Raw genomic sequence first — 18,380 nt, forward strand, 5'->3', positions numbered from 1 at the left:
ACAGGATCACCCCATAGCTAATCTGTGTGCATTACAATGCTGGAAAGGGAGAGAGAAGAAACGGAGAGTGAAAGACACAGAGTGACACAGACAGGACAGACTATCCTTTGATTTTTTTTTCCAAAAGAAAACAAGTGCTTTGGAATGTTACACACCTCAGAGATCTGTAGGGAAGGGGACAGGAACGCCAGCACTGAAAAACTAGCAGAGTCAAAGCCACGTGACATTGCGGGATTCAAAAAGTACCTGAGGGTCTTTCAGAGGTTAGAATTCTTCAGTGCTCAGGAATCAGTAATTGTCAAGAATCTGCATATCTGGGGAAACAATCACATTTCCCTGAATGTTATTTTGTTTTCTGTCATGTTAGACTGAGCGGTTTGCTGGTTGCTAATTCTCTGGTACCTTGACATTATCTCTCTCACCTATTTATTTTTTGTTTCTTTGGCCTTTTCACTTGATTTCCAAGCGTTCAAAACTCAGAGCTTTGGAGAAGATTTTTTCTCCCCAACAAAGACATTTTGTAAATATTGGTGCAAACCAAGAAGACTTGACTCATCCTAAACTCCTGTTAAAGTCAGTGGACATTTTATATGAGTAAACATACCAGGACTGAAGGATTTAGCTCACAGTAAATACTGTTTGTGGTATATTAAATGTGCATAAGAAGTAGACAGGGCTCTGGTGTAAGTGAATTTCTGCAGTGAAGATCCAAAAGCAATTCTGAACTCCTTTTAACTGGTGTAAATCCAAAATAGCACCACAGAAGTCAATGGATTTTCTCCACCATAAAATTGCTGTGAGAGCAGAATCAGGCCCTGAAATTCAGGTGACAGATTTTAGTGAAGTCAAGACACTGAGCTACTGTTACTTGTAGAAGAGTCAGATTATTTCAAAATTATAAACACTGGCCCTAAGATTTTCAAAAATTAGGCTCCTATGTCCTTATTTATGCATTTAAATAGTGCCAGATTATGATACACTTACACTGAACATTTACTTATGCCACCAGTCATTTCATTGAAGTCAGTGAGGGGACTTGTGCAGTAAGGTGCTACTCAAGGAAAATTACAGTATCATAATTTGTCCCTAAGTGGCCTGAATTTCAAAAGTGCTGAGTACCTGGAAGCTCCCACTGACATCAATGGAAGCTGCTAGATTTCAGCCCCTTTGAAAATCAAATCACTTATTTGGCACCTATATAAGGATTTACATTAGACCCCTATCTTTGCAAATCTTGGCCTAGAAATACACAGGCTCTTCACCCTCTTATTGTAAACACAAAAGGAGTTTTGGGCTCCAGTCTGATTTGGATTCATACCAGAGATTATCTGCACGTCCAACCATACATACATTAGGTATGGTTTTGTGTGTTGACCTGCCCACCAGATACTGATTCAGACAGAAATCTAAGCAAAGCAGGAGAAATACAGTTATTCATGACAAACGGGGCTGCATTGCACAAAGGTTTCTTCTTGTAGACTTGTACACCTTACCACAAAACTATAAGTGTATTGCACACATGCATGTCTGCTTTTGCCCAAAGTTTGGGGTGAAATTCCGCAAGCGCTGGAAGGTATGGGATGTAAGCAACAGTAGCAACAACTGCAGCTAATTACACCTCTGTGTGTTGACTGTCCCCTTCCAAAATGCAATGGCAGTTGAGAAACCAATGCCGTTTCAATTCAGATTGAGCTGTGATCCTCTAGCAGAGCTTTGAAGAAAGTGATTAGTGCCTGGCCAGCTCCTCAGCTAGTGAAAATGGGGAAAGCTCCACCCATTGTCTTCATTTACTCCCGCTGATGTTCTGGCCCCTCATTCTCAGGTCTAACAATGATGCTGACCATTTTTCCTCCTCCGGTGGGTATCTCCTGCTTTGGTGAACTACACTCCAGACACTCTGTCAGGGTTGAAAGGGAGATGAAGGACAGAAGAGATGCCAAACAGCAGGCTATTTCCCATTCCAAAAACAATAATGGGCCAGATCCTGCAAGATGCTGAGCAGCTCGATATAGCAACCTCAGAAGGAAAATAATTCAGAACAGGCGCCTGCTCTGCAGCTAGCGTAAATGGGCACAGCACCCATTACTCCAGTGGAGTAGCACCCATTTATACCAGCTAGGATCCAGCCTTTGGTGTTTGCAAACAGTTTGCTGGAGGGAGCTCTGAAAATCACCCCTGCTGTCTGGTAACTCATTCCAGCAGCACGGCGCTTCAGAGAATTTTTACATAATTCTAAGAAAACAATTTTTGACACCACTTAAAACTCCCCAAATTTCCCCCTTTCAATAATGCACCATAATTTGCCAAAAAACAAACATACAATAAAGAATCAGAAAAAGACCCAAGCTGGGAGCCCTCCTTGTGAGCCCAGGCATATTACCGCTGGCCTGAAAGGAAGCCCTAGAGCTGCTCAGACACAGCCTTGCTTTTGAATATTTAGCATGAACATCCTAGATGAACAGATGCATGGCCTGTCCATACAGCCCTGACTCATGCTGGTGAACACTTACTTCACTGAAGAGACTAATGCCTGTGAATAAAGTGCACACCCCATGTGAAAGGATTCCACAGGCCAGCTCCAGTAGTCCTAACAGTAGTGTGTGAACTAAGTAGCTTTTGATATACAGAAAAATCACCTGGTTAGCTGGCATAGCTCACGCCTCTGTGGGGTGAGCGTGGAGGGCCTGGTTCTTGCTTACTTCTATTATTGTAAATCAGGGGCAACTCCCCTGAAATTAAACCAGTGTCACAGGCTAGAATCAGACTGAGTTGCAAACAGATATTGATACTGAAACCCGGCATGGTGGAGATGGTTTACCTAAATATCTATGTGTTGTATAATCAGATTATCTGAGGCCACCTTTCTGATGGAATGATTTGAACTCACAAACCGTGTACATACAGTAGTGCTGGGATTTCATAAGCAATCCAAAGCTGTGGAATACTCTGGAGAGGAAACTTTTACATATGCAAAATGATCATGGGATACAGGGTTGTTCTGTTTTGTTGAACCTGGAAAAACTGAAACTGGGTATGGGTTGAGCAAAAGACGTATTACTCCTTATTTGGATACCTACAGGCCTGATTGCTCTATCATATTTGTATCGGTCAGGCGTACCGCCACTGAAATCAATAGAGCTACCCTGGTATAAAATTAGTACAAGCGAGAGCAGAATCAGGCCCATACTGTGCACATAAACTGAGGAGAGATCACTCCATTGAAGATTTGACCTGGCACTCGCGATATCACTTTATCCTTTCTGCTTGACCCTCACTGCCAGCCTTTCCACAGTTGATTTACATTTATTTGCACTAAAACAGGGCAGGCTACCTCTCTCACACCCGATGTCCTGAATCTGTACAAATTCTCTTTTCGTTTATAAAAATGAATACAGCTGTATAGAAGTCATTGTGAAATTGAAAAAATACTTCGGAGGCTTTGGAACCAGTTCAGTAGTTCCAATATGCAGTAAAATGGTATGTTTTTATGCATCAGGACAGACATCTTCAGTGATGAGAAGTGTTGTCAGCTGTTCCAGGAATACTAAATGGCCAGAATACTGTACTTTTTTATTGCAACATGTGCAATTCACTATATGTTCTTGTGCACTTTTTTGTACAAAAGCTTTTTCAATTGTTTTATTATTTTTTGCCGTTATTTATAAAATATAGTGTGGGTTTAATATTTTACATTTGCATTATGTTTTAACAAATGGTGGCTTTCCGGTGTTATGTTTTTCAGCTTCTAAACAAAATGCAAATAAACTAACATTCTAAAATGTTACCTGCTGCTCTGAGGACCTAGACAAAGAGGTATCTGGGGAAAGTTTGAACCAATCGAAGCAGTAATAAGAAATAATCAAAACAGTAGTCACAGGAAGAGGAGACTTGTATTGCTGAGGAGAGGTTGTAGCTCCCCAGAAGACTTAAGAAGAATGTCTCACACAAACCTCTTCAGTTACTTCAGCTACATGTAATGATGTCATTCGAGTTCTGGAGCACTGCTGCTTCACTTCTTAGAATACACCAGAATTCCATGAAAGGTCCCAGCCCTGGAACTAGAACCATCCAGAAAGTGGGCTTTCCGTGTGGCTTCGTTACAAATTTGGCTTCTGAAATTTGGCTTCGTTCCAAACTTACAAAGGAAAATTACAAAAAAAAAAAAAAAAAAAAAAAAAAAGGATGATAGAAATGTTTCATTTTGACATTTTGTTCCAATTTTGACTTTCTAAAGTTATCGTATTATAGTGCTAGCCATGATCCTACAAAATGAAAACTTCTAAATGAAAAGTCACTTAAAAAAAAAAAACAGAAGTGGTTTGATGTTGTCAGAACTCTCCCTCTCCCTCCCCCACCCCATTTTCCTCTGAAATGACATTGACCCAGTTTCATGAAGTGTTTTCATTTTGATGGAACCATACATTCTGAAGTGGTTCCAGAGAGCCAGGTGCTGATCCCAGTCATCCTGCCTGCTGGCAGCCTGGCATAACTCCAGTGAAGCTACTCTGGGTTCACACAGTTGTGACTGCGTTCAGCATCTGGCCCATTGGTTTCAGTCCGACTACAAGTGTGAGTAAGGGCCACTCATGTGAGAAAGAGCTGCAGGAACCCCTTGTCTGTAGCTCTGCAGCTTGCCTCTCTTGGGCCCATTTCTCCTCCTAAGAGGAAATTTTGCATTTCACTTCAATGGATGCAGGATCAGGGACACTGCCTCTTCATGGAGTCTTTTCTGAAGACAAGGAGGAGGTATTGAAGTATGATAGAGGAGCCAGACCCACACTTCCATGCTGGCCCCCAAGACTCTGGATCTGATTCTTCTGGACCTTATGCTATTATTTACAACTATGCAAAGCTGGTAAAATGCTACCGAATCAGACAATCATGTTGTATAATGCCTTCTTTGCACAGGTGTAAATGACTGCACAAGGAGAAGGAAGTTAAGACTCAAGCCTGGTTCATCTTTCATGCTGTTACTTTTAGACTACAGGAATAACCCACTGTGGCTTCACTTCTGCATAGGCTACTCTCAGGGTTATGATTGAGATGGCTGGGGAAAATGGGCCCACTGGCCAGAGAATTATCTGCATGCCCTTCATAAAAATTGCAGGCAGTATACAAGGCCAGACCCTCAGCTGATGCATATGGTCTGATTCTCCTGTCACTTTTATACAGTGTAGCTCTATTGACCTCAGTGATTTACACCACTAAGCGACTGGAGAATCAGGTCCATAATATTTAATCATAAGTCTCCGGTCCTATTTGTTTAGCATCCTTTCTTTGGAGGCTTTAGAGAAGTTTAACAAAACACTCCTTTTAACCTATCAGAAGTGATTTCATCACACATGACCAGCTTTGCAAGTGAATAACTTGCAAACTACTAGAGTACTTATTTATCTGCAGCTTTCCATCTTAGAATCAGGGCATGTCTGCACTTAAACCACTTCTTCTGTCCACCTCGTGCTGTCTACACTCGGGGTTAGGTCAGCATAGCTACGTTGCTCGGGGGTGTGGATCACCCCTGAGCAGTGTAGCCATGCCAATGTAAGCTCCTAGTGTAGACCAGTCCTCAGGCAGAGTAGAGAATTGTCCCTGGGAAGCTCATTGCCTTGATCAACTGAGGCTTGGTCTACACCTAAAACATAGGTCAATCTAGTTATGTTGCACCTTTAAGACTAACAGAAGTATTGGGAGCATAAGCTTTCGTGGGGAAGAACCTCACTTCTTGCATCTGAAGAAGTGAGGTTCTTCCCCACGAAAGCTTATGCTCCCAATACTTCTGTTAGTCTTAAAGGTGCCACAGGACCCTCTGTTGCTTTTTACAGATTCAGACTAACACGGCTACCCCTCTGATACTAGTTATGTCGCTAAGGAGTGTGAAAAATTAACCCTCCCCCCGAGATACATAGTTAAGCCAAACTAAGCCCCCTGTAGACACCTTTAGGTCAATGGAAGAATTCTTCTGTCAACCTGGATGCTGCTTCTTGGAGAGGGGGGATTTATGACAGCCATGGGAGAAGCCCTTCAGACACTGTAGTAAAGTGTCTGCACTACAGTGCTGCAGCTGGGCCACTGTAGCATTTCTGGTGCAGACATACCCTGAGGCTTTAGTGCCAATGTGTTCACACTCCAATCCTCTCTCTTATATCACTGGTTTTGCACTTACATGTTCAAATGCTAAACCATTTCCAGTCTATTCTCTTAGTTGTCACAGGGCAGGTCTGCTCTCATTCACACCAGTTTTAAACCGGCTAATTTCATAGCCTTCAGTGGAGCTACTCCTGATTTACACCACTGTGAATGATTAGAGAATCAGGCCCTCATTTCTGAATGACAACACCTTTACAAACTGAACCTGAATCTACTCGCTGGGAGGACAATAAACATGGAATCTGAACATACTTGAGATGTGGAGACAAATAAAATTACCTGCTTTATTTTTTTTTAAACTCTCTTGATATTTACACAAGAGAAGAGCTGAAATCGACTTACAAACTTATCTTCTGCATTAAATACTGTCCTATCGGTAAAAGAAAGTGACCTGAAAACCTTAACTGATTTCTTTAGAATGACTTTAAAGTACAAGAGAGATTATCAGTTTAATCACGTCATTGCTGCTGCTGGTGCAGAGTGTCCCCATAAAGACATTCCCATATGGAAAAGGTCTCGTAGGGGTTACAAGTGCAGATTCCAAATGGTTCTTAGCCTGACACACCCTGGGTCAAACAATTATCTTAAATACAAGAGGCCCAGTTCTCCTGTCATTTAACTGCACTGGCTTCAGTAAGAGTTATTCCTGATTTATACCAGTGCAGTGAGGGGAGACTGACACCCAAAAGTATTCACAACCACTATTTAAGTCAGCCAGCTTGTGCCTTTCCGATTAAAGGAGCAGCCTGTAATAGCTACCCGTCTATAGACAGATGGAAATGATAGCAGATTCTTTCCCTAAGAATTGCTCCACAGTGTGACTAGCTGATGGGCCAATGGCTGACGTTACATTTCAATTTCATTTGAAAGAGCTACCGTACACAGCACAAAATCCCCTCCCCTCCCTCAGGCTAAATGTATCCAAACACATTGAAAATAGGAGGTGGCACTGCCGGCTTGGTAGGGATGGGTTTCAAAACCACTGGTCTGTATAGTTTCTGCCCCATACTGCCCGCCTCCTTGCAGAAGTGTTGGATCTCCCCTGCAGGTGCTGTGCTTTTCCTCCATAGCCCCAGGCCTGGAAAGGGTGATTGAGGTAGGGCTCCATGGGTTTGGTAAACAGGTTGTCCATGGTACTGAAATGGACAGCAGCTCCAGGCATTCATCCGGCCAGATAAGGATGTCCCGGGCACTTTGATAGGCTCCTTCTCCCCACTGGGCTGGGCAGGCAGAGGGGGGCTGCCTGGCTCAGTGGTATCAGGACCCTTTTTGCTTTTCTTGCCCTCGTAAGGAGGGAGGTCCCTGGAGTTTGGGAGCCCATCCAATCCGGCAGGAAAGCTCCCGACCAGCAGACTCTGAGTTGGTCTGGGTTCTTCCCAGAAGGAAGCAGGCAGCTGTCTTTTCCTCATGGGCACCTGATCTGGCCTTACAGACTCTGGACTTTGCTCTTGCAAAACCTGTGCCCCACTGAAGTTCTCCTCCACCTCTGATAGCCTCAGGGCCTTTTCACTGGACGCTCTGCAGTGATTTGGATCCGGGCCATCTGGGTCTGAACTGCGATTTCTATCCTCTGCCCCCCGTTTGGAGCTGGATTCCATGGATTTGCTGGGGTGGCATCTTGGGATCCTGGAATATTTCTGAGAAAAACGCTTGAGCTGCTTCTGCAAGTATTTTCTGTGGTCAACTGAGCGGCGGCAGGGAGCAGACTTGTCCAGAGCGGCTTTGATGTCACTAGAGGCCAGGTTCACAAAATTCAGTAACGTTTTCACTTCGCTGTCTGATGCCATTTCAAAGAGGGATCCTCCTGGAGATTTCCATCAAAAGTTTATAATCCCACTCCTCAAACCTGGGCAAACCTGTGAAAGCAGGAGGGACATATTCATGACTTCAAACCCAAATGCTCCCCTGCAGCAGGAAAAAAAATCGAAAGCATCAAGTAGATGGGAAAAACAAGAACAAATCAAACTTCTCAGCTGAACAAGCCAGGTGTCAGATTGTCATGCTAGCGAAATTTGAAACATCTGCAGCACATCCACATCCTTGCAATCACACAACCATGGCACGCGCACACACGCGCACACACGACAGCTTGTTACTGCTGAGAACCAAATGGTTAATCTTGTTAGACAGGTAATGTTTAAAGCGTAAGCAGCACTTCCATGTCACTGTAACCAAAACACACACACTGAGTAGATTGTCTCTCTAATATTGACTGTTACTGTATCACTGCTGAGAAGAACCCAGTTCCCCGGCTAATCTTGTTATACAGGTTATCCACTACCAACCTTTAGAGAAGCAACCGGACCCTCTGAGTGTTTAGAAGCAGTTTAGCAGCACTTGAGTAAGCTGAATGAATATCAACTCCTTCTAGTTAGGGGGCTTTCTCAGACCAATCAGAAGCCACTTTGCCAAATACAAAGCATCCCAATCAGGCATTAGGCTCCCCCGTTCTCACATTCTTTGTCATCACAAATTGTCGCCATGGGGACAGCCACAGAAAGACAGCTAATAAATACGACCATTTCCCTCTGATTTCTACCATTCTCCACTCTTTCCTCCACCCCTTTTTTCCTCCTCCACCCCTGTGAGGGCCTTCCCTTTGCTCCCCCTCCAACAACACAATCCAACATGATATGCTGCTGATGAGTAAAGAAACTTTAGACACCCTTTTCTCTAAACTACCCCAAAGCTGTCTGGAGGCTGGCAGTAACCATGCTTCAATGACACAGGACAATGCTAGTTTGGGAGACCAGGCTAGCCTGCTTTTAACTGTTCTTGATCAGGGCTTTTTTTTTTTTTTTTAAAGGGAGGATGATGTCAGAAAAAAAGGTAGGAAAGGAACAAATCTCTAAAGAGATGTGCAGATATCCATGGAAAGGGAGCTTGAGCGCTCAAGAATCTTGTCTTTATGTTTGCCCCCTCAATTGAGCCACACAAAAGCTGAATTACCCATTCAAACTGCCCGGACAAAGGGATGGAGTTGGATAGTACTCTTGCATCTGTAGTCAAACAGTTAGAGACTTAAATCGAGTCGTCATGATGGAGAAAGAGTTAGACAAAGCCCATAGAATTGCCATCAGCAAACATTTTCCTGTGTCATATTAATGGGTCTCCATGACTCCCCCTGGCCCGGGGACAATAGCACAAGTTTGCACACTCGACTACTGTCACCCTGCCAACGCTGGCAAGGAGCAGAAACAGGACAATCCTTTAAGGGGAAAGCATGCCCACTGCAGGGAAGGGAAGAAGAGAGCGAAGAAAAGCGTGTGAAATGCTAATTGAGCTGCTTCCTTTACTGATCCAGAGTTATGCGAGTCCTCCTCCTCCTTGCAGGGCTGTCCCAAGGGGTGGCAATAACTTAATAGCACAGTAAAACCCGGAGTCCCATGATGCACGTTATCCCCTTGGAGATCTGTGAGAATAGGAGAGCAGAAAAGCCTGCCCCTGGTGAATTTCAGAAATGCCAGCCATTCAGAACTCAAGGCAGCTTGTACTCCCAGCGCCTCAGGCTTGAGCAGCCATCAGCTGAACTACAGTGTTCAGTTGGAAGACTAATAAAGATTGCAGTGCCTTTGAGGTGGAAATGCAATGTAAGGGCTAAACATTATTAATTGTTATTATTAAGAGAGAGGCCCAAATATAATCTCTGGATCCAAACACATCCATGCTTTGGGGCTGTCTGAAATCCAAACCCAGATCCAACTTTTGCAAACCAAAAAATCACTCTTTCAAGGGCCAGTCGCAAAGACCTGAACTTTAAAATCCAGCCAACATCCATATTTTACAGCTTGTGCCCATTTCTATTAATTTTACTTTCCTTACAGGAAAGAAAAGTGCTTGCTTATGCCATGGGGGGTGGATGACGCACTTTAAATTAAGTGTCTCACTTGGCACCAGATCTTGAAGACCCTATTCCGTTTTTGCTCATCCCTTCCCCAGCCACTTGTGATGTCATCAGGAGTTCTGCACATGTAAGGGCGATGTAAAAACTCAGGGCCAGATCCTCAGCTGGTGTAAATCAGCATAGCTCCATTGACTGCACTAAATTCATTGTTTTACCCCTGGTTTAACACAGTGTGAGGTCAAAATCAGGCCTTAAGGCTTTTTCTTAAAGACTGGATTTACATGCCGGGCCAGATCCCCAATGTGCTACAGCCCCTTTGTACAGGTCTCATCGGCACAAAGGGTCTCTGAAGCTGGTAGGTCCAGCCAACAGAGAATTCCCCCAGGGCGGCACAATCCCTAGGCCACCCTGCTTCTGGTGGAGCGGGTGAGGCCAGTAGTAAGAGGCATGGCTGGAACACTCCTGTCCTCTGGCAATCACCAGCTGCCAAAATGGCCCCAGCTGTTGGTTACACCACCGCAGTGGCTGCTCCAAACTATACTGGAGTGTGGGCTGGCACAGATCCATCCCCAGCACTGGTGATCTGCAACTGGTTCCATTGCACTAACCTCCCAACGGCACCCAAGCATCTGTCTCTCTGTTTCCAACTAACTGAGGCAGAAGAGGGTAAACATTCTTGAAGAGACAATATAAAATTTAAGCAGACAAGAAGTTGAGATCTACTGATGCAAAGTGCTACATAAGCACAGCATCATCATCCTGATGGGGCTGTAACTACACTAGGCTGCCTTGCATAACCTTTCCCACCATTCCAATTACAGGGGCAGTTCCACCAGTGGGAGCTCTAGTGTAGACAACTCTGCCTCAGGAGCTTTTATAAGAAACTCTCCTGAGACCTCAGTCCTGTGTTATTCTATGCTAGAAATCTCTCTGCACTCTTATAATTTCAGTCCCCTCCACACACACACACACTGCTTGGGAATGACAAGCAGCCGTCTCTTGATATATTAATCAAAGACTAGTCTTCCAGTCCCAGTTCACACAGTGATCATTTTGCTTGCCATGTCCAGGATTAATTTTTTATGCTGCACAGGCTAGATGAACAGTGTTTTCATCCAACCAGTGTAAACAGGTATCCTTCCAAGGGCTCATCTCTTTGCTTATTTCCAGGTAACAAAATTACATTGTGTGTATACTTAACATATGAACCAGGCTGGATAAACTGTGTAAACCCTTGAGTAATGTAATCCCCTCCTAAAGAGCTTAATGGCTGGCCCAAATTTCGGGAAGAGAGTGTAACAAACAGATGGGAGAAGGATTTGGACTGCTCTGGGCTGTCACAGAATGTTAATGAGCTGTATCCGCCGAGACTTGGGAAACTCATGCAACATACTGAAAGGTTCTATACAGATCCTCCACCGGCACGTGTAACAGAGCCACCTCTACCTGGGCAGAGTGTGAGCCCCCTCAAGTCTCCTCTGTGAAATGATTGCTGGGGCTAAATGCGCCAAGTTCACCCTGGCCTCACTCTATTGATGTAGATGGAGTTACCCTAGGATGGTGTCGGCTCATTCGTTATATGAGCTAGGTGGTGAGAGCTCTGAGCAAGGAGAGGTACACAAGCTGGGAGGAACAACCCTGAGAGGTATGGCTCAGAGACACCCCTCTGAGTATCAGTTCCTCCCCTACTTCCTCCTAATTTACTGCTTCCCTCAACCTTAGCTACTCTGGCCAGCAAGTGGGGTGAGTGGGTGGATCTAAGGCTATGCATTCCCTGCCTACTCCTCACCCACTGGCTCCAATGAGGTGCCTAGCCCTGCTTACTCCCACAGGCCTGTTACCCCCTGTAACCGCTTTGTGGGCTTTTTAGCCCTTGCTATTCCCTTGGGCAGGTGTGGCGTCTAAGGCCATGTCTACACTACACTGTTAAGTTGACATAAACCATCTTACGTCGACCTAACGGTGGAGGTGGACACACTGCAATGCTCCTCCCACTGATTTAACTCTCCTGCTAAGCCGACATAATAAAACCATCTCAAAGAGAGGCATAGCACTTATGGTGACGTACTTAGAGCAAGCAGTGTCAGTGTAGACACTGAGTTGCTTATGTCACCCTAAGTGGCCTCCAGAAAGTGTCCCACAATTCCCATTGTGACCACTCTGGTCACCAGTTTGAACTCCGCTGCCCTGCAGCCAGGTACTCAGGCATGTGCCCCTCCCCTTTTAAAGCCCTAGGAATTTTTGAAATGCTTCTTCCTGTTTGCTCAGCCTGGAGAGCTCACATCACATCTACCCAGCTGACCATGCCGACTCCCTGGAGCAAACTCACGCCTGCCTGGAGTACACCGGAGTTGTTGGATCTGCTGGGTCTGTGGGGAGAGGAGGCTGTGCAGTCACAGCTCTGTTCCAGCTGCAGGAACTTTGATACTTCTGGGCAGATTGCGCATGGCATGGAGGAGAAGGGGCACAATAGGGACATGCAGCAGTGCTGTGCTAAGATCAAGGAGCTGAGGCAGGCATACCAGAAGGCAAGGGAGGCCAATTGTCGATCTGTGCATCACCAAAGACATGCCACTTCTACAAAGAGCTGCATACCATCCTCTGCAGCAAGCCCACCTCCACTGCTAAGAGCCCCGTGGATACTTCGGGGGGGCGGGTGCTGGAGACAGTGGCTAGCAGAGTGAAGCCAGAGAATGACATTGTAGACAAGGAAGGAGCTGGAGGTCAGGCAACAGGAATGTCCCATGGCCTGGCGAGCCAGGACCTCTTCTTAACTCTGGAGTGGTCTAGCCAGTCCCAGCACTCCAACTCTGGCACGCCTGATGCAGAAGAGGGGAGCTCTGGTAAGTATTCATTGTGCTTTGATACTGCAGGGAGACATGAGGTAGAGGTCTCCTTTTTTTAACTAGGATAGAAGAGGGATTGAAATAACCAACACAAGCACCATTTGTATCTGGTTTCATTCCTCTGTGTAGCTAGGCAGAGGGAGCCATGCGGAAAAGTTTGTTGATGCACCACGGGATGTCACAGGAAACCTCCACTGAGATTTCTAGGAAACTTCCCTGGAGGTACTCTGCAATCCTCTGCTGAAGGTTTCTTGGGAGGCTGTCTTGCTTCTTTTCCTACTGTAGGAAACTTTGCCGCACCAATTGGCAATTACTTCTGCAGGCAACAAAGCAGCACACAGGCAAGCAGCATACAGACCCAGTTAGCAGCCACATGCAAGCAGAAGCTGCACACTTGCATCCTCGGTTACCCTCAGGAATGAGATATTAGCTGCTATCACCCGCGCCTGTGGAAAATGGTGCCAATATTCAGAATGGTGCTCATAGTGATACCCCTCTGAAACTCCCCTCTGAAACAAGTTGTGTTTCTAACTTGTTTGAATCAAGGTTGTGAGTGCACTCACAATAATGCCTCTGTCTATTGTTTCTTTAGCTTCTGCAGTTGTGTCCTTGACTGTCTCCTCCTGCGCACTGGCTGAGTGGCTCCAGATAAGGAGGATGAACCAGGAGTAAGGAAGACATGTTCGGGGAGGTGCTGCAATCCTCTGATGCTCTGGATTGCAAGCACAGAGCATGGAGAGAGGCTATCAATGAGAAACTATGTATGGATAGCCAGGAGAAAAACAGGAGCAGGAGCGGATGATACAGCTGCTATAGGGCCAAACAGACATGCTGAGGACCCTGACTGAACTGCAGACAGAACACATCTGTTCTCACCTCCCCCTGCAGCCCATACAGAACTGCCTTCCATGCCCTCCCCACTCTCCATCCCCACATTCCTCGCATATTCCCAGGCTGTCTCAGTACCCCATGCACTCCACCTAGAGGACGTGTATCACAATGACAGCTGGACATATACCCAACCCTGAGAGCCTCATTTGAAAATATGTCCTTCATTTTCATGTCCCTGATACAATATAATAATGTTTGTATCATTGTTGAGTAAAAATGTACTTATAGAAAGATAAGAAATCTTTGCTTGTGTCCTACAAATGATGGTTGCTGCTGCTGAAATTCATACACAGTGGCAATCAGTGCATTTGCATTGTAAAATTAATGCACACACAGCAATCATTACAAGGTTCATATTACAGTGCAAGAAAACAATGCCTGGCTAAACGCATTACAGACAGACACATTACTGGGGCTCATTGTCAAAATGCTCCTTCAAAGCCTCCCTGATTTGAATAGTCCCCCATTGAGGCCCTCTAACAGCCCTGGTATCTGGCTGCTCAAAATCGGCAGCCAGGCAATCCATCTCAATGCTCCACCCCTGCAGAAAATTTTCCCCCTTAGCTTCACAAATGTTATGCAGAGCACAGCAGGCTGTTATGACCATGGAAGTATTTTCCTCATTCAGGTCTAACCTGACAAAAAGGCAGCACCAGCAAGCCTTTAATTGTCCAAAGGCACATTCAGCCGTCAGTCTGCACCTGCTGAGCCTGTTGAATCAGTCAAGGTTTCTGGTATAAGGCTTCATAAGCCATAGGAGCAAGGGGTAGGCTGGGTCTCCAATGATCACTATGGGCATTTTCACATCCCCCAGTGGAATCTTTTGGTCTGGAAAGAAAGTCTCTGCTTGCAGCTTTCTGTACAGGCCAGTGTTCCTTGAAGATGGGTGCATCATGCACTTTCCCTAACCACCCCGCGTTGATGTTGGTGAAATGACCCCGGTGATCCACCAGAGCTTGCAAAATCATAGAAAAGTTGCCGTTTCTGTTGATGTACTCTGTCACAAGGTGATCTAGGGCCAAAATGGGGATATGTGTGTCATCTGTCGCCCCACTGCAGTTCAGGAATCCCATTGCTGCAAAGCCATCCACTAGTTCCCACACATTGCCCAGAGTCACAGTCCTTTGTAGCAGGAGGTGATGCACACTTGCATCACTAAAATCCCCATGGTGGACTTCCCAACTCCAAACTGATTCATGACTGATCGGTAGCAGTCTGGAGTTGCCAGCTTCCACACAGCGATCTCCACTCACTTCTCCACCATTAGAGCAGCTCTCATTCTGGTGTCCCTGTGCCAGAGGGCTGGGGCGAGCTCCGCACACAGTTCCAGGAAGGAGGCTTTACACATCCAAAAGTTCTGCAGCCACTGCTTGTCAACCCTATCTGCATCACGATTCAATTCCACCTCACAGTGCTTGTTGCTCATGCCCAGAACCGACAGTCCACTGTGTGCAGCTGCTCCATGAATGCCAAAGGCAATCTTAAATTGGTCCTTTCCATAGCACCCAGCAGGGCAGACACCACGGATTCATTATCAGATTCACAGCACATGAAATACTGCAGGATCAGCCGTGTTGTATTCATAATACTCATCACAATACTGGAGAGCAGTGTAGGATCCATGCTTTGAGACAGAGATGGTGGGCACACAGTTTAAAGGGGCTGTTGAAAAGAGGCACAAAATGTAGTCAGAAGCCCCTGGAATGATCGAACGGAGAGTCCGCCACCATGAAGCACTGCGAACACTTCCCAGAATACCCAACAGCAGATGGTGGCATAGGCGCAAAAAGTAGAGGTGCGGGGGGGCGTTGCAGCACCCCCAGGTTTTCTGTGGGGTCCCAGCTGCCAGCCCTGTGCCTGGCCGCACATGCGGGGTCCCGGCTGCCGGCCCCGCACATGGGGTGCCAGCTGCCGGCCCCACGCCTGCCCCCAACCGTGGCACCAGCCTCAGCCCCCTAACCCCTGTCCGTATCCCCCTCTCCTGGAGATACGGCCCTGCTCCTGGCCTCAGCTGGGGTGGGGAGCACAAGGTAAAAAGTTTGGGGATAGTTTGCTGGCTTTCAGCACCCCCAGTGTTCCAGCGCCACTGGATGGTGGTGAGTTGCACAGTGGGATAGCTACTCACGGAGCACTGCTCTCTCTGGCGATACAAGAGTACCACCAGTGGACGTGCTCCACCGTCACAAGAAGCGTTGTGTGGACGTGCAAAAGCAGTTTAATTACGGTGATGGATGATCATCAATGTAACTTAAGTCGACTTAACTTTGTAGTGTAGACATGGCCCACGTCCCATTCTAGCCCTTTATTTGCTGCATTGTGTATGGCCCTTCCTAATATAGCTGGTTTTAGAATCAAAGAGCTCTGGCCACTAACACTTTCCCCTGTGCAGCTACTGTGCTGCTGCAGAAGGTAGTTCATGATGACGAGGCTTTGTCTGCTGCTCTGGTACCCCTGTTCCCCTGCAGCTGGATAACAATAGGGATCCTAAGGGGAATAGACTGGAGAGCAGGATTTTTATTTTTAAAACCCTTTCAAGGTCAGACTCAGGTTGAGTTGCATAGGGTTTTCTCTAAGAGGCCACCGGAGCCCTTTTGTTCCTCTCTGCTCTAGCCATGTTCATCCCAATGTACGTGTGAAAGGAACAATTAACAATAGGGCACTTCTCTCTGAGTTTCCAATGCACTTTGAAGTGTCCACCCAGCAACGGTTTAAGAATGATACATCATTTTCCACTGTGAAAGTGTCACACTAGTACAGCAACTGAAAAAATGTCTCCACATGCCTTCCCAGCATGCAGACAGGGACCAGCTGGAGAGCCACTTCATATCTGACATGTCACCCTCGACAGCTCTCTTCCTGGGAATTTTCAGGATGCAAGGTTAAGTAATTCATGAGAATACATACATTAGATTTAAAATTACAGACAGGCTCTCAACCAAGCAGCCTTTGCTTCAGAGCTGAAGCAATGAGAGAAGGGAAGAGTGGGTTTTCTTACATGGAAATATGGGAGAAGCTTTTCTAAAGTGTCATTTATTTTAAACTATGTCAGGCTTTAGCTGTCTCCACAGCAAATCCTCCCACTACTCCTATACATACAGAGACCTTGACTGCAACAGTACTTCAACACCAGCCTAACTTTAAGCATGTGAGTATCCCATTGAAATCATTGTACCACATTGCTTACTGGTGGGGACCTTGGGTCATTTAAAAGACTCAGTGCCAATAAAAGCAGTTTCCCTTGATGTGCAAGTCACTTTATTCAGATGCTCCCCGCTCCATGGCTTGAAGGGTGAGGTGTGGCTTGGTGAGTAGGAAGAGGAGCTAAACCTGCTATTTCCCTTCCAGTAATCTATTGACTGAATGGAAACCACTGTTGTGCAGCCCAGAGCTGTCTTTAACCACCATTCATTTTCATCCTGTAAAACAAGACCCTGCTTTGGGCCGCAGCACTATGGATATACACAGGGGTGTTAAAATCTGTAAGATGACTATTGTTATCATTTCCTGTCATGTGAGTAGTACAAGAGTGAGCTATTTCATGTTTATAAGGAGCTTTCAGATTTTTACCTGAAAGGTAATGCAACATCTTAGCTGTTGTGATACAAGAAAATCAAAATGCGTCCTTCAGACATTAGCCATGACTACAGTTAATTAAATATCCCCGTACAAAAAGACTTTTTTGGCTAAAAATTTCCTGGAAATTTTGTCATGTTTTTCAATCAAAAATTTTAGTTGATATTATAATTTGCAACTTTTTTGACCAGTTCTATAACTGACTGAAAGACAGGAGGCCATTTTCATAGAAAATCTCAACCTTATTTGCTTTTCTTTGGGGTCAAAATTCCATTCTGCATCGCATGGCTCATTGGCAGTGTTAATTTAGCCACACTGAAGGTCTGTTTGTTTGCAATCAGGATAACAAGAGCATAACAAACAGGAAAGGTCCCCTATGGGCTGCCTGCTTAACATCACTTTTGCGTCTCTCTACACAGATGGAAAATTAAAAAAAAAATGTTTCAGTACACATGGTTGTGTGTGTCTCTTGAAGAGGGTGCCTTGGAACTTAGAAATAACAGGTGGCCACAGAGCTGCTAAGTTCATTAGCTTTGCTAAATATTGTCAGGCACAGATCATCCCCTCTCCCTCCACAAATGGGGAGCATGAAAACCCGGTGGAAGAAGCGTGGGACACAGAAGTACCTCCTCCCCTCAGTCTTTTAGCAACCCTTCCCCAGGGGGCTGTGGAGGTCAGGCTCTGGGGGAAGGGTTGGCCTGGGCTCAGCGTTAAACCTAATCTAAGCATGTAACAACATGCCCAACCTGTTGTGTGGAAAGCCTAACAGTGTGCTCTGCATTGGTGTATCTGTTAAAGAACAAAGTGCCCTTGTGGAAAGAGAGGAAGTGGGATCTGGTGATTCAAGCACGGGATGGGTGTCAGTTCTGGTGCTGGATTTGAGGTTGATTTATTCTGTGGCCTTGAGTAAATCACTTAACTTACCTATCTATAAAATGGGTATTATGAATCCTTACCTACCTGACATGTATATAATGCATTTTACAGTCTCAAAGTAAACTACTATCCTACAAGAGGAGCCAAAGTCAGCATTTGAAGCACAATGCAGTCCCTGTTTTAACCTGTTGAGACACTTTCTC

General features: G+C 45.6%; 1 protein-coding gene across 1 annotated transcript; it reads right to left on the reverse strand.

Moving 5' to 3' along the window:
- Positions 1-7,058: 7,058 nt before the first annotated feature.
- FAM181A (family with sequence similarity 181 member A) lies at positions 7,059-7,934 on the reverse strand. Its single transcript, XM_065404482.1, has one exon. The coding sequence runs from the start codon at positions 7,932-7,934 to the stop codon at positions 7,059-7,061; it is 876 nt and encodes a 291-aa protein (XP_065260554.1).
- Positions 7,935-18,380: the final 10,446 nt, after the last annotated feature.

The sequence above is a fragment of the Emys orbicularis genome, chromosome 4, assembly GCF_028017835.1.
Source record: "Emys orbicularis isolate rEmyOrb1 chromosome 4, rEmyOrb1.hap1, whole genome shotgun sequence".
Classification (NCBI taxonomy): Eukaryota; Metazoa; Chordata; order Testudines; family Emydidae; genus Emys; species Emys orbicularis.

Bases quoted from the DNA above. Each gene is read 5' to 3' on its own strand.
- FAM181A (XM_065404482.1), bottom strand. From the start codon at position 7,934: ATGGCATCAGACAGCGAAGTGAAAACGTTACTGAATTTTGTGAACCTG.